The 27,622-nt window shown below is 42.5% G+C and overlaps 1 protein-coding gene and 1 long non-coding RNA gene across 9 annotated transcripts in view; one reads left to right on the top strand and one right to left on the bottom strand.

Annotated features, from left to right (window-relative positions):
* RARB (retinoic acid receptor beta) overlaps positions 1-27,622 on the bottom strand; it is a 946,796-nt gene that overhangs the window by 458,635 nt on the left and 460,539 nt on the right. For 7 of the 8 annotated variants that reach the window (XM_056519992.1, XM_056519997.1, XM_056520000.1 and 4 more), the window contains one exon: positions 25,993-26,458. In XM_056519992.1, the coding sequence (XP_056375967.1) occupies positions 25,993-26,167 (175 nt within the window). In that variant the 5' untranslated portion in view covers positions 26,168-26,458. Of the gene's footprint in view, positions 1-25,992; positions 26,459-27,622 lie in introns of those variants that run through there. The other variant, XM_056520002.1, reaches the window with a different exon arrangement.
* LOC130273356 (uncharacterized) lies at positions 6,876-26,133 on the top strand. The gene is made up of 3 exons (XR_008843967.1): positions 6,876-6,988; positions 23,911-24,008; positions 25,999-26,133. It is a non-coding gene; the product is annotated as an uncharacterized LOC130273356 (long non-coding RNA).

Below are 27,622 nucleotides of genomic sequence, written 5' to 3'. Positions count from 1 at the left end.
TCAAATATTGTCAATTATCCTTGCCGCCCTCCTCTGCACCCTCTCCAGTTTAATCATGTCATTCTTATATACAGGTGCCCAAAACTGGACACAATACTCCATATGCAGTCTGAATAGTGATTTATACAGAGGCAAAACTATGTTCTCTATGCCTCTCTTAATAATCCTATAACTTTATTAGCCTTGTCAACAGCTGCCTGGCACTGATCACCAAAGTCGAGTTTACTATCCACCAGTACCTCCACGTCCTTTTCATTAGAAATTTTACCCAATTTTTTATTATTTAGGACATAATTGTACATTTTATTTTTATGGTCCAAGTGCATAACCTTATATTTATCCACATCAAACTTTACTTGCCATGTCTGTGCCCAAGCCTCCAGCTTCACCAAACCCCTCTGTAATATTATGTTATTTTCCCCTGTGGTTATCACCTTATTCAGTTTAGTGTCATCTACAAATTCTACTCAATTATCCTTCTTATTAGTAAACATATTGAAAAAAGTGGACCCAGAATTGCTCCTGTGGTACCCCACCTGTGACTGTCACCCAACCAGAGTAAGTTCTGATACCAACCCTCTGCTTCCTATCATTAATCCAGTATTAACCAATTTACATACATAGAGGCTACATGGCTGGCATGGTCTAAGGTAGCAAGGTATTTGTTGCTATAATTTCTTGTTGATTAACATATATCATTAGGTCAACCTTATGGTGATGTGAGCACGAAGACCATTCCACCTAACGCACAGAAACAGAAATGTCTGGATCTCTTAAAGTTACTGCCAAGAAGGATCTACCGCTGAGTAACAACAATTTTAATACTGACGGCTTAACAAAAGCTGACTTCTCCTAAAAAGATTTTACAAGATTTAAAATTATATTAACTGATATTAGAAGTGAAGAAAATTATGTGGAAAGACATAGGATGTCCTTAATAAAACAGTAGACTGTAGAATTTGCTAATATATATGTAAATTATATCATCATAGGTAAAGCCATTGGACTGAAAAGCTGTTTGCAGTCCCCTGGGAAATGCAATTTGAGATCATGTTTTTCATTTTCTGACCACATACTCAGCATGAAGTAGAACAACAAATGAAGAAACAAAAAGCCATGACATCCAAAAGGAAACTGGAAATTCTGTATTATTTTTGAAATTTAATAGGAGGTTTGGAATCATTATTTCAGCTATTCCGAATGCTCCAAAAATAGCCAAAATGATTCTGTTAAATTACATTCAAGGGGGATTCTGAAAGTTTACACTTTTTTAATTCAACGCAATTGTCTACTATTTGTAAGATGCTAGCACTAATAAATGTACCTTTAATAAAAACACTCAATTAGTCTCCTTTTACTGCATTAACCACTTAAAGGGGTACTCCCCCCTAGATATCTTATTCCCTATCCAAAGGATAGGGGATAAGATGTCTGATCGTGGGGGTCCCGCCGCTGGGGACACCCGCAATATAGCATGTGGCACCCACCTGTTTCTTGTCCGGAAGCGCTGGAGGGTCTGGGTCCTGACCACGGGAACGGAAGTCCGTGACATCACGACTCCGCCCCCTTGTGACATCACGCCCCGTCCCCTCAATGTAAGTCTATGGGAGGGGGCGTGACGGCCGTCACGCCCCCTCCCATAGACTTGCATTGAGGGGATGGTGCTTGACGACGTTTCGTTAAAGTTGGATGTGTAAACACAGGTTAAAGTTGGATGTGTAGACACAGGTGTTTGACGACTTTTTGTTAAAGTTGGATGTGAACATGAATTTTTTTTCTTCACTAAAATGCTGTTTTTTCCTAAAATTTTTTATTTTTACAGGGGGTAATAGGAGAAAATGCCCCCCAAAATTTGTCTTCAGAGTATGAAAATACCCCATGTGTGGACGTCAATAGCTCTGCGGGCGCAGTACAATGCTAAGAAGAGAAGGAATCAAATTTGGCTTTTGGAAAGCAAATTTTGCTGAAAATGGTTTTTGGGGACATGTCGCATTTAGGAAGCCCCTATGGTGCAATAACAGCAAAAATAACCCCACATGGCATACTATTTTGTAAACTACACCCCTCAAGGAACCTAACAAGGTGTACTGTGAGCCTTTCATTTTCACAAGGGGTAATAGGAGAAAAAGCCTCCCAAAATTTGTAACCCCATTTCTTCTGAGTATGGAAATATCCCATATGTGGATATAAAGTGCTCTGCATGCGAACTACAATGCTCAGAAGAGAAGGAGTGCCATTGAGCTTTTGGAGAGAGAATTTGGTTGGAATAGAATTCGGAGGCCATGTGCATTCACAAAGCCTCTTTGGTGCCAGAACAGTGAATCCCCCACATGTGTCCCCATTTTGGAAACGACACCCCTCACAGAATGGGGTGTAGTGAGAATTTACACCCCACTGGCATTTGACAAATCTTTGGAAAAGTGGGCTGTGCAAATGAAAAATAAAATTTTTCATTTTCACGGACCACTGTTCCAAAAATCTGTCAGACACCTGTGGGGTGTAAATGCTCACTGTACCCCTTATTACATTATGTGAGGGGTGTAGTTTCCAAAATGGGGTCACATGTGGGGGGGCCTTCAAAACACACATGATACAAAAGACCGCAAGCTGTGGTATAGAAAAGAGTGTCCACTGACTGGAGAAGAGCGACAAGGACACCCATTTCTATACCGCAGCTTGTGGTCTTTGGTATAGTGTAAATTCCTAGGAAAGAGTCTCCTAGGAGTCTCCTGGGACTGTATCCACCTTTTCCAGCCCACCGGAGCACCTGAAAGCTGAACTAATTTATGCAGGAAAAGACATCAACTGCCGAGCCGAGAAGTTCGTGACGAATCAAATTTACTGTAAGTTCGCTCATCTCTAGCGCTTCTCTTCTAAGCATTCTAGTTTGCCCGCAGAGCACTTTACATCCACATATGGGATATTTCCATACTTAGAAGAAATGGGGCAATACATTTTGGGGGGCTTTTTTTTGCTATTTTCCCTTGTAAAAATAAAAATTGCAGGGTAACACCAGCATTTTAGTGTTAAACATTTTTGTTTTCATTTTCACATCCAACTTTAATGGAGATTCCTCAAACACTTTTGGGGTATTAAGGCTCACGATACCCCCCTTGTTACATTCCGTGAAGGGTGCAGTTTCCAAAATGGTCATATGTGGGTATTTATTGCGGTGACCCACGGGCTGCAGCTGGATTAGATGGGACCCCCCTACTAATGCTTTCCCCCTAGGGTGCGAGTCCTTTGGGGCACTGCTGGGCACTAAAGGGTGAATACAAGGGCCCCCCTGGTACCAGCGACTTACTTCTTTCAGCTGTTGGCTTTTGCAGAGTCTGCGCTGCAGTGGGTGCTGAACCAGGACTTACGGAGTCGGGCACAGCCACTGGGATTCGTGGCATGGCTGTATCTAGGGATCTTCCTGCTTTGGTCCCTGCAGCAATGGGCTCCAGTTCCATCTTGGGACTCCCGGCACACGTGGAATGCTTCTTGCTCCTCGCCAGCGCTTCCGGTAGACTGAAGAGGTCGGGCTGGCTCCGCCTTTTATATTGGTCTCCAACAGGATGGCCGCCGGCCGGAAGGACGTCATCAGAGGGGCCTGGGACCGGACGCGACTCAGCGGTGCATCCTCTTCATCCACCCCCCGCCGTGGCAACAAGGGGCGGACCTTTCAAGTTCCACTTTGGGCTGGACACTACAACATGATCTCCATGCCCAAGGGCGGGACGCTGGCAATGGCGGGAACCTTTGGCACGCTTCTCGACCACCAAGTTAACCCTTGCAAGTACAGCAGACCTTTTGGCGTGCAACATGGCCTCCGGCTTAACTTTGCACATAGTTGATTTAACTCTTTCAGCTTTCTAAAGACACATTTTAGCAACACAGTCCCGTACACTTTCGTGACGCACACTTTTTCGCAACTGCATGCGATTTTTCACTTGGACACAGTTCAAACTGGGGGGGGGAGGACTTATGGCACTTTGCTTATGGCACACACACATGTATCTTGATAACAGTGACTTGGTGTTTAAGTGGTTAAGGAACACACCTGTATCCTATTCTTGACGCCTAGATTGTGGTGACCCACGGTGATAGTGGGACCACGGAGTGTAGCGATGTAGGTGGAGGGGGCAAGATGGTAATAACCCCAGGGGCAAGGTGTTGTTAACTCCTAATGTTTGTGAAGCCGAAGTGGTTTTTGGATCCCGGAACCACACAAATGGTATCTCCGCTATTCCAATGGCTAGGAAGTGAGTCCACAACCAAGTTATGGTTTAACAGAGGCTTTACTGAGTTAAGACAGGTGTTATTATCTTCACAGCTAGGCCAGAATACCAGAGAGGTGGCCAGGAACACAGAAGGACCTCGCAGCTTGCTGGGACCAATTAGATTTGTAGTTGACTTTAGACAATTGACTTGAGGCTTGACTAGACTGTAGATAGTAGTGACAGCAGACATAGACTTGGACTTACTGAAATGACTGTAGATTTGAGGCCTTCCAGGTGCTGGACACTAGCACTGAGATCTCTGGTGTTTGAGCATAAGAGAGAGAATTGTATAGAGGGGGGCTGAGCCAAAGCCCATTGGTCAAGCTGCGGATCATGTGTTAAACTGGTGCCCTCTGGGTAACATGTGATAACATAAACATAACATGTGACATTTCAAAGGTCCTTTAGACATTTACAGGAGTCCTCCAAAGTAGGGATTGACCGATTATCGGTATGGCCGATATTATCGGCCGATAATCACGATTTTGGGCATTATCGGCAATTATCTTGCCGATAAGCCGATAATGCCCCGCCCCCCGCACCGCCCCCACCGCACCGCGACCGCCACCCCCTCGACCCGCCGCACCGCACCCCCGACCCCACCCTGATGCTAGGCGGTATACCGGTATGGATTTTTTCCCATACCGCTATACCCGTCGGGCCCCTCCCCCACCCTCTGAGTCAATTAAAAAATTAAACTTACCCGTAATGGGGGTGGTCCAGGCCATCCTTCCTTCATGTAGTGTCCGGGGGCGTTCCGGGTGGAGGGTGGTCCGGTCAGGGCTGTCCTTCTTCTCCCATGGTCTTCTTCTCCACTCCGGGCAGGCTCCGGCCTAGTACGCTGAATAGACGCCGCTACGCCGTGACGTCAGGTGCGTCGCTGCGCACGGGCGTCACTGCGCAGCAACGTCTATGCAGCGTACTAGGCCGGAGCCTGCCCGGAGTGGCGAAGATGACCGCCGGAGAAGAAGGACAGCCAGACCGGACCACCCTCCACCCGGAACGCCCCCGGACACTACATGAACGATGGATGGATGGCCCGGAGCACCCTGGCAGGTAGGGGAGAGAAGCGGGTGGTTGCGGCGGCGGTCTATGGCCCAGCAAAAGCCACTGCAGATCATTGATTTAAAGCGCCCGCTTTAAATCAATGATCTGCAGTGGTGTCGCAGGGGGTTAAATAGCCGATAACTTATACCGGAATATCGGTATAAGTTATCGGCTATCGGCCCTAACCTGCACCGATTATCGGTATCGGTATCGGCCCTAAAAAACCGATATCGGTCGATCCCTACTCCAAAGGTCCTTTATACTGACTATACATTGACATACTGACTATAATCCTATTACATTAAATAACACTATAATAACAGCAGGGGAGACAATGACAGGGCCAAAGTGTAGTGCAGGACCATGTCCTGTACTGGGACATCCCATTATTGTTTAGCGTTTATGTCAGAACCACCGTTAAATCAGCCACCCTGTGCAAACCAGCAATTTAGACCTGTACATGGTGCGTTCTCACTTTTGAGCCATGTTGCGCGCCCGCAGAGCACTTTGCCTCCACATATGGGGTATTTCCATACTCAGGAGAAATATTGTTACAAATGTTGGGGGTCTTTTTTTCCTTTGACCACTTGTGAAAATTTTAAGTATGGAGCAACACCAGCATGTTAGTGTAAAAGATAATTTTTTTTACACTAACATGCTGGTGTAAGCCTTAACTTTACCCATTCATAAGATGTAAAAGGAGAAAAAGCCCCACAAAATTTGTAACGCAATTTCTCCTGAGTACAAAAATACCCCATATGTGGCCCTGAACTGTTTCCTTGAAATATGACAGGGCTCCAAAGCGAGAGGGCGCCATGCGCATTTGAGGCCTGAATTGGGGATTTGCATCCGCCACCAAAATACCCTAAGGCAGTGTTTCCCAAACAGCTGTTGCAAAATTCACAGCATGCCTTGACAATCAGTGGTTGTCCGGCAATACTGGGAGTTGTTGTTTTTCAACAGCTGGGGGGGGGGGGGGGAGCTGTGTAAGTGTGTTTATATGTAGTGTTTTACTTTATATTGTAGAGTAGTGTAGTGTTTTCAGGGTACATTCACACAGGCGTGGGTTTACAGTGAGTTTTTCGCTGCTAATTTGAGCTGCAGGGGAAAATTTGCCGCATCTCAAACTTGCACCAGAAAACTTGCTGTAAACCCCCACCCGTGTGAATATACCCTGTACATTCACATGGGGGGGGGGGGGGGGGGGAGGGGGGGGGGGGGGAAACCTTCAGCTGTTGCAAAACTACAACTCCCAGCATGCACTGACAGACCCTACATCCTGGGAGTTGTAGTAATGCATCCTGGGAGTTGTAGTGTGCAACCAGTGTGTCTCCAGCTGTTGCAAAACTAAAACTGCATGTACGGTCTCTCACTGAGTTAGGACACACACTCTGTTTCTCAACCAGTGTGCCTTCAGCTGTTGCAAAACTGCAACTCTCAGCATGCATTGACAGCCAAAGGGCATCATGAGAGTTGTAGTTTTGCAACTGCTCCAGGCACACTGCTACAACTGACATTATGCCCTTTGGCTGTGGTGCATGTTGAGAGTTGCTAAGCAACAGCAGGAGGTGAACAAGCCTCACTTCCTTCCTCACTGCCAGGACCGCCCCCGCTGCTGCCACCGCTCCTGCCCGCCACTGCAGTTCCTGAGGGGACCCCCGCCAAGCCAGGCAAAGGTAGGAGACCCCGCCGACCCCGATCGCTGCCCCAATCTCCACCCAGCAGGGTAGTGATTGGTCAGTCACTCCGACCGATCAATCACGTGATCGTGAGGTGCCACCTCACTCCTGCTGGGTAAGGGTGAATGGGAGCCCCATTCACCATTTTTTTCCGGGTCAACAGGTCACTGGAGATCCGATTGACCCGGAAGCGCCAGTCTTAATAAAATCGTCATTCTTAATGATTTCAGCAGGCATCCCGGTCCTGTCCCCATCCGGCGGGGACCGGAATTCCCACGGTTGTACAGGTAAGCCCTTGGTCCATAAGTACCAGGACATCAGGGAGTACCTGTACGCCCTTGGTTCTTAAGTGGTTAAAAACTGTCAAATACATCCACAAATATACACCAGCTAAGACATGGCCTGTTTTTTGAGGTGTGTAGAAAAGTTACAAACTTTTGCACAGTGGGATGGAAAAATAAATCACAAAATTTTGCGCAACAAGTGCCCATTTAATCTGACAGAGCTTGAAAGAATCAGCAGAAAAGAATGGCAGAAAATCCCCAAATCCAAGTGCAAACTGAAGACTGGAGGCTGTAATCGCTGCCACAGGTGCTTTATCCAAGTACTGAGTAAAAGGTCTAAATTCTTATTTCAATGCAATTTTATTATTTTCTTTTAATAAATAAGCAAGGATTTCTAACATTCTGTTTTCACCATGTCATTATGTGGTATTAAGTCAGATTTTACATTTTTCTTTGCACAAATCTGCAACATTACAAAAGGGTCTGAAAACTCTCTGAATGTTTTTGTAACACTGGACATCAGCGTAGCGTCATTATTGCAAATATTGTTTGACATTATATCTATTCCAAGCACCACTATGATGCTAAAAAAGATCATTAGATATGTATCTGTGTATCTGTAAAGGTACAAACTCTAGCATCCCAACGTATAGAAATATAAGGATGGCACTCACCCATCTGGCGGTAAAGTAGTAGTGTATTTATTGTGCAAAATCAAGCATATACAAACCGTCATCACAGGAGCGGCTAAGGCAAGTGGGTGATAACAATTTTGCACGCTTCGCGAAGGGTCCCTCTCCCAAGATGCCGGTTTGTGTATGCTTGATTTTGCACAATAAATACACTACTACTTTACCGTCAGACGGGTGAGTGACATTCTTATATTTCTATAAGTTGGATTGCCTATGGACTTGCTTCTTTGGAATAGAGCACCCCGTACTGCTCATTGAGTTGTGACGACTCGGAAACTTGTTTGTCTATGGGCTATACTTTTCAGCTGTGCCGAGCGCGGTTTCTTTACACCCCCAAACTCTGGCATGTTCTTATTTCTGTATTGCTTTTTCAATTCTCAACATCAAGAATTAGAGATGCCCTATTAAAAAAGCTTTCAAAGTCTTATGTCTCAGTTTTTTGAAGAATCTGTTGGTATAAGAAAAAGGAAAGAGACCGACACGGTAGGCGTCTCGTGTATTACCACTGGAAAAATAGTTGATATAAGAAAGCGTGGGGGCACAGAGGGCCCTAAGGTAATGGCCGCTCACCTGAAGCAAGTTAAGTGAAGCAAGCAAGGGGTACTTTTTTTAATCAACTGGTGCCAGAAAGTTAAAGAGATTTGTAAATTACTTCTATTAAAAAATCTTAATCCTTCCAGTACTTTTCAGCTGCTGTATGATTCACAGGAAGTTATTTTCTTTTTGAATTTCCTTTCCGCCTAACCACAGTGTTCTCTGCTGACACCTCTGTCCATTTTAGGAACTGTCCAGAGTAGGAGCAAATCCCCATAGAAAACCTATCCTGCTCTGGACAGTTCCTAAATGGACAGAGGTGTCAGCAGAGAGCACTGTGGTCAGGCAGAAAGGAGATTTGAAAAGAAAAGAACTTTCTGTGGATCATAACCGCAGCTGATTAACCGGTTGATTAACCCCTTGCCGCATATGGACGTTCATAAACGTCCATAAGCGGCTCCCGAGGTATGACGCACGCTCAGCAGGCGAGCGTGCATAATATCCGGTGAGTGCTGGTTGCTATATGCAACCAGGACCCACGGCTAATGCCGGATATCGTCAATCGGGCTGATGTCCGGCATTAACTCTTTAGACGTGGCAATCAAAGTTGATCGCCGTGTCTAAAGTGAAAGTTAAAGTTTCCCTGCAGCTCAGTCGGGCTGATCGGAACATCGCTATTTTACCGCGATGATCCCGATCAGCTAGAACACAAAAGGAGGGTGCCTTAACTGCCTGTCTGATCGGCAAATGATTGTTCCAAGCCTGAAATCCAGGCTTGAGCAATCAACTGCCGATAACACTGATCAATGCATATCAACTTGCATATCAACGCTTGTACGGTGTTACAATGGATGTGGGAACAGCTGCTTGTGCCAAGGGTCACAGGAGGAGGAGAACCAGTTCTGAGTAGGATCGTAGAGGATGAGAAGGATAAAAACCCTTTGTGGTGGCGCTGCCAGTTCCAGATGAAGTATAACCAACCAAAACCAGAGATACCAAATGAAGAGCACTGGAGAGGTTTATTAAAGTAAAATAAAATAAAGGAAGATTACAGGTTTCAGTGGAGCCGCCCCCTTCTTCAGATCAGTATGCAAACATAGGATACAATCAAAATATATGTAGGTACAAAGATGGCGCCAATTTGGAGGTGGGAGGGACATGCCAAAACAGAGTTATATAACGTACACTGTATAACTTATAAAATCACGATCGTATATGCAATGGTAAAAAGACATGATGAGAAATAGCGTTTAACAAATGAAATATACAGAAATAATAAACTGAACAAGTGATCCGGAGTGTAATCTGTCAGACGCCTGGGATGCAGATGTAAACAATATGTTACATCCAGACCGGCGCGTGAACCCATGTGGCTGCAGTGGATGTATTCATGATCGGGATTCTAAGCGCTGCGGGCTGCAGTCAAGGGCGCGTTGCTAGGAGGGGGTTCATGTGACCAAATGGAACCAATCAGTGAGCGGTGAAACGCTCTTAGTGCACCAATGCTCCAGACAGCACGGTGGCAAAGAGGGCAATGTAGTAATAAATACAAACTGGAACAGACTGGCAGTGCTCAGAGCACTGCAAGTCAGAGTAGAGTAGAAGTGGCATAAAGCACATGGTAGCATTAAAACATGGGCGTTGAACATTCCCAGAAGGTTAATTGCATGTTAATATTAAATAGAACACAGAGTGATGATCAACTAATACTAGAAATTGCATTTGATAATTTCATTCAAGCCCCCTGGAGATAGAGTGCGAAGGGTGTGAATCCAGAAATTCCTCCTTTTCCTCAGTACATTGTATTTTTGTTGTACGTCCTTGGCAACTTGCTCAATTGTAGTAGCCTGTATAAGGTTAAAATAACTGTTGTGGACTTCCACCATGTGGCGTAACACACTATGTGATGTTTGGTCACACACACCTGAAAACAACGTATAGTTCTGTCCACATACTGCAAGCTGCATGGGTATTGCAGTAGGTAAACAATATACTGGGATACACAATTCAGTAACGTCCTAATCAGGAATGTATCTTTGGTGACCAGTTATGCGCTTATGTGTAATCACCCAGCAGGATACTCCCTGTGCTGTTCAAAAAAGTTGGAAAGATTCGCTGTCCAGCATTTGGACCTGAGTTTACTAGGGGCCACCAAATTTCTAAAAGTACGCCCCCTACGGAACATTAAAGCAGGTTTGGGGATATACTGGTGCTGGAATGGGGATCTTTCAGTAAGATATCCCAATGTTTGGTTGTTTTCGGGAGCGTGTGACCAAACATTGCAACAACACGACACATGGGTTTCTTCAGCGTAGTATGTCACGCCATGTAGTGGAAGTCCACAACAGGAATTCTAAAGGGGTATTCCAGGAAAAAAAATGTTTTATACAAATTGGCTCCAGAAAGTTAAACAGATTTGTAAGTTACTTCTATTAAAAAAAATCTTAATCCTTCCAGTAGTTATCAGCTGCTGAAATTGAGTTGTTCTTTTCTGTCTGACAATAGTGCTCTCTGTTGACACCTCTACTTGTCTCAGGAACTGTCCAGAGTAGGAGCAAATCCCCATAGCAAACATCTAATTATTTGGACAGTCCCTGAGACAAGCAGAGAACACGGTTGTCAGAAAGAAATTAACAACAACTTCAGCAGCTGATAACTACTGGAAGGATTAAGATTCTAAATCTGTTTAACTTTCTGGAGCCAGTTGAAGGCAAATTATTATTTTTTTCCTGGGATACCCTTTTAATCCCTTAATGACCAAGGACATAAATGTACGAAAAATACAATAAAAAAATAAAAATAAAAAAAAGGAAAAAAACATGTAAAAAATCCCCTTCCCCAATAAAAATGTCAAATGTCAGTCAATGAGACAACAGTCATTTTGTATGCTGTTAAAAATAAATATTGAGGTGAAAATCACAGAAGAATTGTGAGAAACCCGTCTGGCTCCTTACATGACAGTGCGCTCATCCATTCACCGGCCGAGGCAGGACATCACTGCGGCCGGTGATACGTTGAGGGCTCTGTGACGTTCCCGTCCCCAGGAAACAGCATGAGGATCGTGAGGCCATTACCATAGCAACGGAGGAACGCAGGAAGGTGAGTCAAAGTTTATTTTGTTTATTTTTGCTGCCCGGGCACAGGAATATATAAAATTCAACAGTAAAGATGTACATTAACCCTTGCGGGGACATCACTTTTGGGAGGGGGGGGGGGCAGGAAACAGAGCAGCGCCCGCAGGTCACATATGATTAGTTCCCTAATGTGGGGACAGCGCGCTGCGGATGACAGTTCATGGGGAGGAGAGAAGCGCCTGCGGTTCACATATGATCAGTTCCCCCCACTGACAATTCATTCTCTGATGTGGGGACTGTGGGGTGAGAAGCTGACCGTGAGGGTGGGATGAGTATACTAATGAGCAGGGCAGGGAAAGGGAGTGCTAAACGGAAAAGAAGTAAAAAGCCACCCACAAACAGGGCTGGGCGGCAATGTAAAACAAGTTGGGCAGGGCACTGAAAGAGGAGACAGGCTACAAGGCATTCTGGGAGCTGTAGTTTCTAAAACAAAGGCATATATGCTACACTACATGGACACACGTACAAAGAAAGGAAAAGAAACAAAGAGCAAGCACCAGACCAGCGATAACAAGAAAACTCACCTGCAAGGGTAAGTAGAAACTGAAAAAACACATTGGCCATCAGAGTACCCCTTTAAGGTGAAAATGGGCTTGGTCCTTAAGGGGTTAACCTTAACAGGCCACTTCCATTGAGCAAGTTGCCAAGGACGTACATCAAAGATACAATGTACTGAGGGAAAGGGAGAATTTCCTCCGTACTCTATCTCCAGGGGCCTTGAGTGAAATGATCGAATGCAATTTCTAATAATAGTCGATCATCACTTTGTGTTCTATTTAATATCAACATGTCAATTAACCTTCAACACCCATGTTTAATGCTACCATGCCATGTGCTGTCATGATCATAATAATGTACTACTACAGTTGCAAATTGTTTTTATTTACATTAATTATTACTATTTATTCTAACCAGTATTATTAGTAATTTTTTCTTACGAATATGTCACTGGTATATTTAATCATACACCAATTTAAACATATAGTATACTTTTTTTTTATCATACCCTTATTTACCATACTATCTCTTTTAGTGCACTCCTATGGGTTCTTTTATAGCCTATGAGTTCTTTTATTTTAGATTATATACTATATATTTTTGTAATATAAAACTCTTATTGTACAACTCATATATACCTATACAATTCTCATACACCTATTGTACTATAAAGCTCCATTGGGTTTTCAATACGGTCTATACCTACCCAACACCCCTAGACCTATTCATATACCCTATGGCCCTGATTTACTGAGTGTAGTTCTCTTTGTGGGTTTTAATTCCCTACAATTTTTTTCCACAGTATTTACTAAGGTTTCCCTACATTTTCCACTTTCCCTACATTTTGCTTTTTTTACACATGCTCTGATCTGTAAGGTTTCCTCAGCTGAAATCCACATTTTCTGTGGAAACCTTAGTAAATATGTTGTTTTTTTGTGAAAATGTCGGGAACACACCCCTTTTTGGCGACTACTCCCCCCTTTCGCGACAGACACGCCCCTTTTTGGGGTTTTCTTAGTGAAACGGAGAGTTAGTCGGGTTTTTTCAATTCTGGTGCAAATTCTGGCGCAAAATTCTGGCACAGACAGAATTTCTGGCGCAATCTGCTAGAATCTGGTGCACAACCTGACAAAACATGTCGGGTTTGCAATAGTAAATGAGGGCCTATACCTACACATATACCTTTACTCCTATCCCTTACTATCATATCAGCATTATATACAAGGTAATTGTTTATATAACTGTGCTTTATACCGCTCCTACTATGGCTGTCCTCTGAGCGCTGCCAGTCTGTTCCATTGCCCTCTTTACCGTTCATTAAGTATTTGCCATGTCTCCTAGCCGACACCATGCTGTCCGGAGCATTGATGCACTAAGAGCGTTTCACCGCTCACTGACTGGTTCCATTTGGTCACATGCCCCCCCCCCTACCTAGCAACGCGCCCTTGACTGCAGCCCTGAGAATCCCGATAATGAATACAGCGGCTGCAGCCACATGGGTTCACGCGCCAGTCCGGATGTAACATATAGGCCATGATTTACTAAGAGTGGAGTGGAGGTTTCTTTTTTCCCACGGTATTTTTTCCCACGGTAAGTTTCCCTACATTTTGCTTTTCGACACATGCTCTGATAGGGTTTTCCTCAGCTCAAATCCACCACATTTTCTGTGGAAACCTTAGTAAATATGTTGTTTTTTGTGAAAATGTCGACCACGCCCCTTTTCCAGGTTTTCGGAGTAAAATTGAGTTTTTTTCAATTCTGGCGCAAATTCTGGCGCAGACATAATTTCTGGTGCAATGCACCAGAATCTGACGCACAACCAGACAAAACATGTTGGGTTTACAATAGTAAATCAGGGCCATTGGTTACATCTGGATCCCGGGCGTCTGCCCGGACCGATCACACTCCAGATCACTTGTTCTGTTTATTATTTCTGTATATTTCATATGTTAAACATTATTTTTCATCATGCCTTTGTCCCATTGCATATACGATCGTGATTTTATACGTTTTACAGTGTACTATATACAACCTTGTTTTGGCATGTTCCTCCCACATCCAAATTGGCGCCATCTTTGTACCTACTTATAGTTTGATTGTATCCTATGTTTGCATACTGATCGGAAGAAGTGGTGGCTCCCTCGAAACGCGTAATCTTCCTTTTTGTACTTTAATAAAAGCTCTTTAGTGCTCTTCATTTTGCATCTCTGGTTTTGGTTTGTTATACTTCATCTGGAACTGGCAGCGCCACCACAAAGGGTTTTTTTTCCTTATCATCCTGTACAATTTATTGCAGAGGGCTGCTACTGTGATGCTGCAAACAAATTATATATTTAGGGACAACTTTTGCTATTATTAAAAAGTGTTTACGCTATTTTTGCTGAATTCAGTATAACTGTTTGACAACTGAACTTCGAAGTAAAGTGGCTACTCCCTTCTCTGTTCTCTTTCATAAAATACCTAAACTCTATTTTAGACATTTAAAAAGTTCAATGAGGTTTACCCTCCTGATTGATTTTATATAGCTTACATGGTAGAAGTCAATAGTGCATCACTGTCAGTGAGAAGCATATAAAAGGTAACACCTGACATACTCATTTGTCTTTGTTTAAATAGCAGTCAATATTATTTCAGAAAAGGTCATATAAACACATAGTTTTATATTGATTTTTACCAACTAAAAATCTATATGGCCTTGTATTGATATTAACAACCTTGTATGAAAAATCTTAAGCTTACACTCAATGCAAACACCTCATCAGAAAGGCAAAGAGGATAAAAGGTAAAAACGATAAACGAAAAACAGAATATTACAAAAATTATTTATGGATAAGGGTTTTCACACCATGCTGATTTCCCCACATATATGATGAATGCATAGCCTAATTTTTTATGCAATTATACCTGCAGAGTTTTATATGTCACCCATTAAATCCCATAGTAAAATATCAATATATTCCAATTTGCAGTAACTCTTAAAGGGGTACTCCAGTGGGAAAAAAAAAACTTTTTTTCAAATCAACTGGGGCAAGAAAGTTAAACAGATTTATAAATTACATATATTTAAAAATCCTAATCCTTCCAGTACTTATCATCTGCTGTATGCTCCACATGAAGTTCTTTTCTTTTTGAATTTCTTTTCTGTCTGACCACAGTGTTCTCTGCTGACACCTTGTCAGGAACTGTCCAGAGCATAAGCAAATCCCCATAGTAAACCTCTCTGCTCTGGACAGTTCCTGACATGGACAGAGGTATCAGCAGAGAGCACTGTGGTCAGACAGAAAAGAAATTCAAAAAGAAAATAACTTTTTTATGTAGTATACAGCAACTAATAAGTGCTGGAAGGGTTAAGATTTTTTTTTAATAGAAGTAATTTACAAATCTGTATAAGTTTCTGGCACCAGTTAATTTAAAATAAATTGTTTTTCACCGGAGTACCCCTTTAATACACTTTTAAATCATCTGTTATCTTAATGATTCAAAGTATCTAGGCCTTACATTTCTCTAAGGCAGTAAAGCTGCCCAAATAATTATGCTCCCTCCAACATGCTACACAGTTGGGATAAGTGTGGTGAGCAATGATGTTTTGTTATCCATTACACAAAGGCGAAATTTATCATTGTATGTGTAAATCCTGTTTGCTTCCCTTACATTTAAAGGAGTAGTCCAGTGGTGAACCCAGTGGTGAACAACGCCTAAGGATAGGGGATAAGTTTGAGATCGCGGGGGGTCCGAACGCTGGGGCCCCCTGCGATCTCCTGTACGGAGCCCCGACAGCCCGCGGGAAGTGGGCATGTCGACCTCCGCACGAAGCGGCGGCCGACACGCCCCCTCAATACAACTCTATGGCAGAGCCGAAGCGCTGCCTTCGGGAATCTCCGGCTCTGCCATAGAGATGTATTGAGGGGGCGTGTCGGCCGCCGCTTTGTGCGGTGGTCGACACCCGCTATCTGGCCGGAGAGCCTGACCCCCGTACAGAGAGATCACAGGAAAAGTGATCAACTTCGATCAATAAATAAGTCACCTGTGAGTTGCATGTAACAGCACTGCAATCCGTACACTACATAACATACTTCATAATATTATATATTAGAAATGTTATATATTTATTTACACACTACTTGGGCCAGTCCTTATTCCTTATGAAAATTGGGTGCCAGTGTTCCAAATCACAATCCGCTCAGATAAACAAGCAAGTAATGTGAAAATCATTGTATGATTTATTCAGAGTATGTTACAGCTGTCACAAGGCTTCCAACATCAAGTCATGCCCTATCCATTCATGCCTATGGGAGGGGGAGTGATGGCTGTGTACGCAGGGGGTTCCGGAGATCGGGGGTGTCCCAAAGGCCGAACTACCATGATCAGACATGTTATCCCCTATCCTTTGGAGTACCCCTTTAACCACTTAGGGACACAGGGCATACTGGTATGCCCCTACACCCTGGTACTTAAGGACCCAGGGCGTACCTGTATGCCTGTGTGAATTTCGCTCTCCGCCGCGCACTGGGCGGGGACCAAACCGGGATGATATCAGCAGGTACCCTGTTCAAACCCTTGGGGGGGTCCCGAGACCCTCCCATGTCGATTCAGACGAGCGATTTGTGGCGATTCTGGGTCAATCGGGTTTCTGGTGCCCCGGAAAAGAAGGGTGAGTGGGGCTGTCCGAGACAGCCCCATTCACCCTTACCCAGCAGGAGTGAGGTGGCACGGATTCCACCTCACGACCGACCAATCACTGCCCTGCTGGGTGGTGATCGGGGCAGCGATTGGGGCCGGCAGGGGTCTCCTATCTCTCCCTGGTCCAGCGGGGGATCCCCTCAGAAGCAGTGGCGGGGGTCCCGGCAGCCAGAGCGGTGACAGGGCGGCAGGATACAGCAGGAGGTTAGGCCTGTTCACCTCCTGCTGTTGCTTAGCAACAACTCTCAGCATGCAAAGCCATGTAGTTTTGCAACAGCTGGAGTTCCAACTACAACTCCCAGCTTGTCCTTTGGTAGTCTGTACATGCTGGGGGTTGTAGTTATGCAACAGCTGGAGGCACATTTTTTCTATGAAAAACTACAACTCTGTTGCAAAACTACAACTCTCAGCATGCCCTTTGACTTTCAATGCATGCTGAGTGTTGCAGTTTTGCAACAGCTGAAGACACATTGGTTGTGAAACAGAGCAAATCCCCAAAATAGGCCTCAAATGCGTATGTCAATCTCTCGCTTTGGAGCCCTGTGGTATTTCAAGGCAACAGTTTAGTGCCACATATGGGGTATTTCCGTAATCGGGAGAAATTGCGTTACAAATTTTGGGGGGCATTTCCTCCTTTTAAACTTTACGAAAAGGTAAAATTGGGGTCTACACCAGCATGTTAGTGTAAAAATATTAAATGTTTTACACTACATGCTGGTGTTGCCCCATACTTTTAATTTTCGCAAGAGGTAAAAGGAAAAAAATAAAAAAATTGTATGGAACTACCATATATGTGGGTGTAAAGTGATCTGCGGGTGCACAACATGGCTCAGAAATGAGAGCGCACCATGTACATTTGAGGTCTAAATTGGTGATATGCACAGGGGTGGCTGATTTTACAGCGGTTTGGGGGTCCACTGTTCTGACACCACAGGGGGCTTTGTAAGCGCACATGGCCCCCGACTTACATTCCGACCAAATTCTTTCTCCAAAAGCTCAATGGCGTTCCTTCTCTTCTGAGCATTGTAGTTCGCCTGCAGAGCACTTTACATCCACATATGGGGTATTTCACCAGCATTTTAGTGAAAAAAAATATTTTTTAATTTTCATGCCCAACTTGAAATTTGTCAAACACCTGTGGGGTGTTAAGGCTCACTCTATCCCTTGTTACGTTCCCTGAGGGGTGTAGTTTCCAAAATAGTTTGCCATGTGTTTTTTTTTTTTTTTGCTGTTCTGGCACCATAGGGGCTTCCTAAATGGGACATGCTCCGCAAAAACCATTTCAGCTAAATTTAATTTCCAAAAGCCAAATGTGACTCCTTCCCTTCTGAGCACTGTAGTGCACACTTGACGTCCACACATGGGGTATTTCAGAAGAGATGGGGTTACAAATTTTTTTTTGGGGGGGGGGGGGGATTTTCTCCTATTACCCCTTGTAAAAATGTAAAATTTGGGGGAAAACCAGCATTTTAGTGAAAAAAAATAATTAATTTATACATCTGACTTTAACGAAAAGATGTCAAGCACCTGTGGGGTGTTAAGGCTCACTGTACCCCTTGTTACATTCCTTGAGGGGTGTAGTTTCCAAAATAGTATGCTATGTTTGTTTGTTTTTTGATGTTCTGGCACCATAGGGGCTTCCTAAATGTGACATGCCCCCCAAATATCGTTTCAGAAACACTCACCCTCCAAAATCCCATTGTCGCTCCTTCTCTTCTGAGCCCTCTACTGTGCCCGCCGAACACTTTAAATACACATGAGGTATTTCCTTACTCAAGAGAAATTGGGTTACACATTTTGGGGGTCTTTTTCTCCTTTTACATGCGAGTGTAAAAAATGAAGATTTTGAATTTTCTCCTTCACTTTTCTGCTATTCCAATTGAACACCTAAAGGGTTAACAAACTTTCTGAATGTCATTTTGAATACTTTGAGGGGTGCAGTTTTTATAATGGGGATCATTTATGGGGTATTTCTAATTTGAAGGCCCCTCAAATCCGCTTCAAAACTGAACTGGTCCCTGAAAAATTCTGATTTAGAAAATTTTGTGGAGAATTTGAAAATAGCTGCTGAACTTTGAAGCCCTCTGATGTCTTCTAAAAGTAAAAACATGTCAATTTTATGATGGAAATATAAAGAAGACATATTGTATATGTGAATCAATATATAATTTATTTGGTATGTCTATTTTCCTTACAAACAGAGAGTATCAAAGTAAAAAAAAATGCATAATTTTCAAATTTTTCATAAAATTTGAGGAATTTTTAACCAAGAAATGATGCAAGTATTGACAAAAATTTACCACTAACATTAAAGTGACGGTGTGCAAAAATTGCCCAGGTCCTTAAGGTGAAAATGGTCTGGGTTCTTAAAGGGGTACTCCGGTGGAAAACTTTTTTTTTTAAATTAACTGGTGCCAGAAAGTTAACCAGATTTGTAAATGACTTATATAAAAAATCTTAATCCTTTTAGTAATTATTAGCAGCTGTATGGTACAGAGGACATTCTTTACTTTTTGATTTTCTTTTTTGTATTGTACACAGTGCTCTCTGCTGACACCTCTGTCTGTGTCAGGAACTGTCCAGAGTAGCATAGGTTTGCTACGGATTTTTATCATGCTCTCGACAGTTCCTGATACGGGCATCAGGTGTCAGCACTGTGGACAACACAAAAAAGAAATTCAAAAAATTAAGATTTTCCTCTGTAGCAAACAGCTGCTAAAAAGTACTGAAAGGATTAAGATTTTTTAATAGAAGTAATTTACAAATCTGTTTAACTTTCTGACACCAGTTCATAAAAAAAAAAAAAAAGTTTTCCACCGGAGTACCCCTTAATTAAGGGGTTTAGTACAGTATAACATCATTCATTTTGATTTGTCAAATATATACACATTTTTAGTTGCTTGACTGTAACCATAATACAATAATAAGTTGTTATATTTTGTTTATCAAGTTTCTGTTTTAATAGTGAGAACATCAGCTGTATTTGTCTTAATTCTATGTGTCAGAGTGTGTAGGCATAAACAGATGTGTTGATAGCCATCTATCAAAGCCACATTCCTTATTGTTACCCCTTAATTACTAAAAGCGTCCCTGGGATGATATGTGAAATCACAGAGCCCCCTAGAAGGAATTGTATAGTCACTATCCCAGGGGGGCCACCTGTGTCCCTATTAGTTAAAAGTTTTATTCCCAGGGGGCATATGTTATAGACAGCCAGGGGTTATAAATATATCTCCAATCACAAAAGGGTGGCTTCGTGGGAGATCTGAAGGTAGCAGGAGTTATCATGTGAGAATATAGGGGTAGATATATCAAAACCTGTCTAGAGGAAAAACTGCTGAGTTGCCCATAGCAACCAATCAGATTTCTTATTTTATTTGTGAAAAGGTCTCTGGAAAATAAAAATAAAAAGCAATCTGATTGGTTGCTATGGGCAACTTAGCAACTTTTCCTCTGGACAGGATTTAATAAATCCCCCATAGTCTTTAAGAAGGGAGAGATTTATCAAAACCTGTACAGAAAAAAAAAGTTGACCAGTTGCCCATAACAACCAATGAGATTGCTTCTTAAAGAGCTTTTCAAAAATTAAAGAAGCAATCTGATTGAATGATATGGGCAACTCAGAAACTTCTCCCCCATAGTCTTTTGAAAAGAGAGGGACTTCTAAGTCTTCTGGAAGTTACCTGAGAGGCCATAAGAAGCCAACAAGGTCTTTTCAGATGCAGCCACATATGTGATTTGACTGTACGGTAACCACAGTACAATAGCTTCCTATGATTATACCTTCTTCCCCTCTTTTCCATTACTCAGAGTTAGAGGTCTTACATATACCTGGTAGCGTAAAAATAGTTCTTATTTGATTAAACTAATTTTAATATGTGGATGAAATTATATCAATTAATATGTATGGTGAACAGATCTTTCCCTAATCTCCAGTTTAAGATTGTAGGTTCTAGAATAGGGAGTACTCCTCCCTTTTTGGAAGAGAACAGGGTGTGTTCTATGCATATAAATACATTCATATAATGCATTTAGCATAGGTTTATACTTTACCTTATAATTGACATTAAGAAAAACATATCCACAAGGAATTAAGTATTCCTCATTATTTAGTAAAAGAGATTATAAATCTTGTATTGTACCTAAAAATGTACTACCAGATATTTCCTCCAAATTTAGTACCATAGATTATATATGTCTTGTACTGTACCAAAAATGCACTATCAGATTTGTTTGGTTAGTAAGAAGGGGCTGGAGAATTCATACAAGTCACCTCCATTTTTTATATCTAGAGATAAGGTATTGCATATTCCTTATCATTAGGTGCAATGTTCTCTTTCAGTAATATCATAATGTTGAACAAATCATTGTACTGGTATATACTGAGGCATAGTAAGACTTAAAGGGGTACTCCCACCCTAGACATCTTATCCCCTATCCAAATGATTGCGGGGGTCCCGCCGCTGGGGAACCCTGCATTATTGCATGTGGCACCCACCTGTTTTTTCACCGGAACCGCTGGAGGGTCGGAGTCGCGACTACGGGAACGGAGTCCTGGCGTCACGGACTTCCGTTCCCGTAGTCGCAACCCAGACCCTCCAGCGGTTCCGGTGAAAAAACAGGTGGGTGCCGCATGCAATAATGGAGGGGTCCCCAGCGGCAGGACCCCCACGATCAGACATCTTATCCCCTATCCTTTGGATAAGGGATAAGATGTCTAGGGTGGGAGTACCCCTTTAATACCATGTAAATGATATTGAAATAACCTTTTACTTAGTTAAAATGCTTCAGTAATTCACCAATACTGGTGACCATAGGTCATGAGTTCACAATGACATCATGCAATAGTAGCAGAATAACGCAACAATAATAATGCAACAATTTTACACACACACACACACACACACACATATATATATATATATATATATATATATATATATATATATATATACATAGTTGGGTGGTCCCTCAACTTACATTCACCTCAGGTTACAGTATTTTCAACACACAATGGTCTTTTCTGGTAACTTGAAACCATACTCAACATACAATGGTACGGACAATCCAGATCTGTGAAATGTGTCAATGGCTAAAGAAACTGACCAATCAGAATGGGCTTTTAACTGAATAATGTACGTTATTTTGTGACGGGAGAAAGTAACGGGAGAAACAGTGCATGCACAATTTCTTCCGTTCTTTCTCCTGTCACAAACATAATGTCCGTTATTAATAATGGGCTATGATGGTTTAAAACAGATAATGTAAAAATCCCATAGACTATAATGGGATTTTGTAACGGCCGTTTAACGGATGATTTTAAGGGTTATCAGAATGGAACATTAAACGGATCTTTAAACGGGTGAATTTTATAGTGTGAAAGGAGCCTTAGTGAGGAGGTGGTAAGATGAGCAGGGGGCTTAGGGAGAGGATATGGAGTCAATAAAAGACATGAATTGTTTGTGTACTATTAGGTTAATATGATTATGTTTGTCTAGATATAAGTGACTTACATGACAATTACACCAAATATTATTAAAAATCAATATTGAAATAAAGGTAATTTCTAATGGTTCACTTTTTCTTTTAACTGCAAGTATGGATCTTAGTGGGTCACAGTAAATCTCATATCTCAATGGAAAGGGCCCTTTTAGACAGGCTAATGGTGATTGATACTTGTTTGCTCAGCCTTCACAAGGCTTGATCGTGCGGGTCCTTAAAGGAAAACTCTCAGCTTTCTCCCCCAGCATTAACCAGTGGTGCTGGCTGTTGGTGCGGGGGACGCTGATCGGTTTGATACCTACCGTGCCCGGATCCGCTGCACTGTTCAGCCCTAATCTTCTATTTTTTGGGATATGCTAATGAGGTGCTAATTGGCTCTCTGACGTCAGTGCCACTGGCCGCAGCGCTGTCCCCCTCATCAATATTCCTCCCCTCTCTCTTCATTACAGAGTGGGGAGAAGAGGGAGAGGCGGAGGGAGGGGAGGAATATGGATGAGCTGGGCGGCGCTGTGGCCAGCGGTACTGACGTCAGAGTGCCAGTTAGCCCATCCGGTGGCAGTTAGCACTTCATTAGCAAATCCCAAAAATAGAAGATTAGTGCCGAACGGCGCGGCAGATCCGGGCATGGTAAGCATCAAACTGATCAGCGTCCCCCGCACTATCAGCCAGTACCGCTGGTTAGTGCGGGGGGAGAAAGCTGACAGTTTTCCATTAATTTTATCATTATCGGTCAAACATCCCCTGTTTACACAGGGTGATGTGGGGATGCTAACAATGATTTTATGGGGTGCACATAAGGTGAGATCAGCTGATAGCTGGTCCTTTCACATGCGCCAATTAATGGAAACAAGCATTCTTTGGAATCCTCATTCACCCAATAATCAGGATACGTGAAAGGGCCTTAAAGGGGAACTCTGGTACTTAACTTTTTATCCCCTATCCACAGGATAGGGGATAAGTGTTTGACTGCAGAATGTTAGACTACTGAGACCCCCCAGTGATCTCCTGCCCAGAGCCCCAGCTTTTCTTATGAACAGAGTGCCCACCGCTGTGTGCACAAAGCAGTGGTCAACACGTCCCCTCCATGGACCTTTATGGGAGAGCCAGAGATACACAAGTACAGCACTCTTGTATCTCCGGCTCTCCCATAGACAGTGCATGGTGTGGGAGTTTTGACCACAGCCCCTTCGAGTACAAGGCAAGCAAGTGTTCTGAGATCTCGCGGGCTCCCAGCAGTTGGACCCCCGTGATCAGGCACTTATCCCCTTATCCTTTGGATAGGCCTATCCGATAGGGTATAATAGGGGATAAGAGATAAAAAGTTAAGTACCAGAGTTCCTCTTTAAGTACGTCCATTCGATGAGCTTTTTTCTTTTGCCTTTGATGTAACATTTATAAGGAGCTAAGTTGTCACTAGACAGGTGAAAAATGACTACTATGGAGAAAATATTATGCAGATTTCATATGCCTGAGAGACAATTACGCTGAGAAGGGTGGATATCTTTCACTGGAATTATGACTTTTAAACACGGTTTGATTAAGTTGAGTGCATGACATTCTTGAGATCTAAGTGGTTTACACTATGTTATCAACAGATCAAGGAACACAACCCCTGGAGAGGACATGTTTACTTACTGTCAACTCAACTGGCAGCCAGCCAAAAGCTTAACATGGGCTCTTAAAACACAGTAAGGTGAGGTTAACTGGAACATATGCCATCTATATGACGGTGTTGATGATAAAAAACAGATGCTATTTCATTATAATATGGTATATAAAATATTTCCATAAATAAAGAGGAAAACTGTTGGTAGATTCATGCTGTCCTACCCACCTGATGACCATAAGCTATGTTGTCTTCTTAAATGCTGTGGCATTTCAGAAAAGCAAAGTTTTAAAAAGCTTAGGGAGAAATGTCCACTGAGCAGCTCTCAATTAATATCCCTTCCCAGCTAAGCTTAGCCTAAATTACTTTTAAGTACCACTTTTTAATTCAAGAATCCAAAATAAAACTGGACATTTAAAGCACAGCCCCGCTAGTGCTTTACAAATACAGAAACTCCACAGACAAATTTAAAAACACTTTAAAAAACATATGTTAACTCAAGGTGAAAGAAAATGAATATTAACCTCAAAACCTCCCCAAGTAGCGGTATCATAATGCAGTAAATATAATAATAAATATCAGGTACCTCCTAAAACCTCCCAAAGTTAAATGCTGCATACACAATAAACATCCCCATACACATGTAAAAATATAAACAAAAAGTGCCAAACATAGATAATTGTTTCCGGGACTGGGGGCATGATGTAACATTATGCCCCTCCTGACATCATGCCACACCCCTCCCATAGATATGAATGGAGGGGGCGTGGCGTGACATCATGAGGGTCGTGGTGTTATGTCACATCCCCAGCCCCAGAAACAAAGAGCTTTAATGCGGGTGATGCACAGTGATCGTGGGGGGTCCCAGCAGCGGGCTGCCCGCGATCAGACATCTTATCCCCTATCCATTGGATAGGGGAAAAGAAGTCTTTGGCCAAATAACCCCTTTAATATCAAAAAGAACACAGGGGGAGATTTATCAAAACCTGTGTAGAGGAAAAGTTGCTTAGTTGCCCATAGCAACCAATCAGATTCCTTCTTTCATTTTTGAGAGGCCATTTCAAAAATGAAAGAAGCGCTCTGATTGGCTATGGGCAATTGGTCAACTTTTCCACTACACAGGTTTGAATAAATCTCCCCTACAACCCCCTACCAACAAACCAATGATTAGAATAACTAACAAGTTTAAATAACACCGGAAAGGAGATGAGGATAAAGAGGAGGAATGACAACCACCGGGGCACCAAATCCCACATGTTTCACTATCTTCAAGTAGCTTCATCTTCATAACTTCTGATGAAGCTACTTGGATAGTAGCAGAACGCATGGTATTTGTTCCCCTTTACCCTCATCTCCTCTCAGCTTTACACTTGCTTGCACACTTTGCATTGGTTTGTTAGTTATGGTGGTCATTGGCTTGTTGGTAGGAAGTTGTGTTCTTTTAGATATTTAGTATTTACTTTTTGGCACAGTGTGTTTCACAGTAATATATTTTTTACACATTATCTGTGTTTGGCACCTTTTTTTATATGTTTACATATTTATAGGGAAATTTATTGTGATTTCAGCATTAAACGTTGGGTGGTTTTAGAAGGTACCTGATATTTCTTCTTATATTTATTGAATAATTGTACTACCACCAGGGGGGGTGTTGAGGACATTGTGAGAATATTAAATAAAGTTTACATCTGTATTTTTCAATCAATTGGGTGTGCAAGTACTAATTTGTTAGCTCTTATATTCATGTTGTTTTTCTGACATTTTTACTTTGCACCCCGTCTGTGATCATGGGTGGTGCCCATTCTTTTTTCTATCTATGCTTTACAAAGATAGACAATAATGATTTTCTCTACTGATGAAACATTCTTTTTTTTACTTGATGAACTCTAGATTTTTTTGATATACTTAATTACTTTAAAATCTTTCTCCCTTTAACCTTACTAAAGGATAACCCATTTATAATAGAAAGGGTGTATACATTACACATTTGTTGAGCCAATTTATTTAAGATCTGCCTTTAGGGTAAGACATATCACAGGCTATAATAATGCATAATTTGATTTCCACTTACTTGCAGGAGACGGAGTACTGCAACTGCTTGTGGGAGGATGGCCTTGGTATCCATGAAGTGGCAAAGGCAACCCACCAATGACAGGAGGAAATAAGAAGGGATAGTGGGTGGCTGGATAGTGATTCATATGTCCGTTTACAGCTGGTAGAGGACATGAACGACTGCTAGTTGTCATATTAAAGTATCATCTTGTACCATATCTCATCTGAGAATAGAATGTACCATCCCTTCCAGCTGACAAATAGCTAGTTATTTGTCATGTAGAGGAAATACATTAAAAATGTATACAGAGTTTCAGCTTGTCGAGGAATGATTCCGGCAACAATCACACAAAATTTGATCGATGTCTCAAGCGTAAAGATTAAAAAATCCACTCTTTTTTTTCTGTCTTTCAATTTCCTTTTTGGTTTAGTTGACAATATACTTAGTACAGGATCCACGTCTAGATGAGCATTTCACACATTTCCTAAAATAGAGAACAGAAAATTATAATAACTGAATACCAAAAATTCAGAAGAGGCATTAAAAGTACAAAGCTTCTGAGCAGAAATCGTGGTATTGTGTAAAAAACTAAAGCATTTGAAAGCCAAAAAACATTTTCATTAATGCATTTGTAGCAGAGATAAACAAATCATCTAATGTCTTGGGAAATATTTGCTGTCTTGTGCATTCTTGGGGAAAGGAATAGATGCCTTACACATGAAACAATGACCTAGATTTACTTAAATGATGAAAAGAGAGTTAAGAATTGCTAAACCTTGGTCTCTTCTGTAGATACTTCTGAGCCAGTGATTCACACACACACACACACACACACACACACACTTCAGGATGGTTACACTTGTCAATGTCAACCAATACATTGCATTCATTTACATGCACAAACTAAGGCTGCTTTCACACTACAGTGTATTCACCCATTATTGTACATCCGTTATCTGTATTAACGGATCATTAAAAAATCGATGAAGTAACAGGTGCTAACGGCTGAATAACGTCCATCAAAATAATGGGCATATTCATCCGTTAAGACCCATTATAACATCCGTCATGTACCGTTATTTTATGGCCGTTTTAACACCTCTGCCTACAGACTCCCGCAGCTGGGACTACTATTACTCCCATCATGGAATAGACTTGTTTCCATGATGGGAGTAGTAGTTCCGCCAGTGTATTTTTACTTTCGCTTTTAAATTCCCCCCCAGGAGCCCTGAATGTCCGGCACCGAGGAGCCATTCAGGGCTCCCGGCGGGGTTTTTAAACTACTAATTTGGCCCCAGTGTGTTTATAATAATTAATTGGCCCCAGTGTGCTTATCCTTATTCCCCCACCCAAGTGTCCTTATTTCCCCTCCCGCTGCTTGCTCCTCATGTTCTTGGAGCAGGGCAGCCGGGAACCGGGGGCGGTGACTGAATGAGTGAAGCTAACATGTTCCGCATATAGGCTTCATTCATTCACCCTCGCTGCTGCCCTGATCCTAGCGCAATCAGTGCACCGCCGGGACATGTCTATTCCCTGCTGCTCATCTCCGTCGGGAACGGAGATGAGCAGCATAGAATAGACATGTCCCGGTGGTGCGCAGCAGTGGGGACATGTCGGGCGGAGGTGAATGAAGCCTACATGCAGGACA

The sequence above is a fragment of the Hyla sarda genome, chromosome 5 (assembly GCF_029499605.1).
Source record: "Hyla sarda isolate aHylSar1 chromosome 5, aHylSar1.hap1, whole genome shotgun sequence".
Lineage (NCBI taxonomy): Eukaryota > Metazoa > Chordata > Amphibia > Anura > Hylidae > Hyla > Hyla sarda.
Note: the sequence above shows the minus strand (reverse complement) of the source record. Positions and strands in the feature narration are given on the sequence as shown.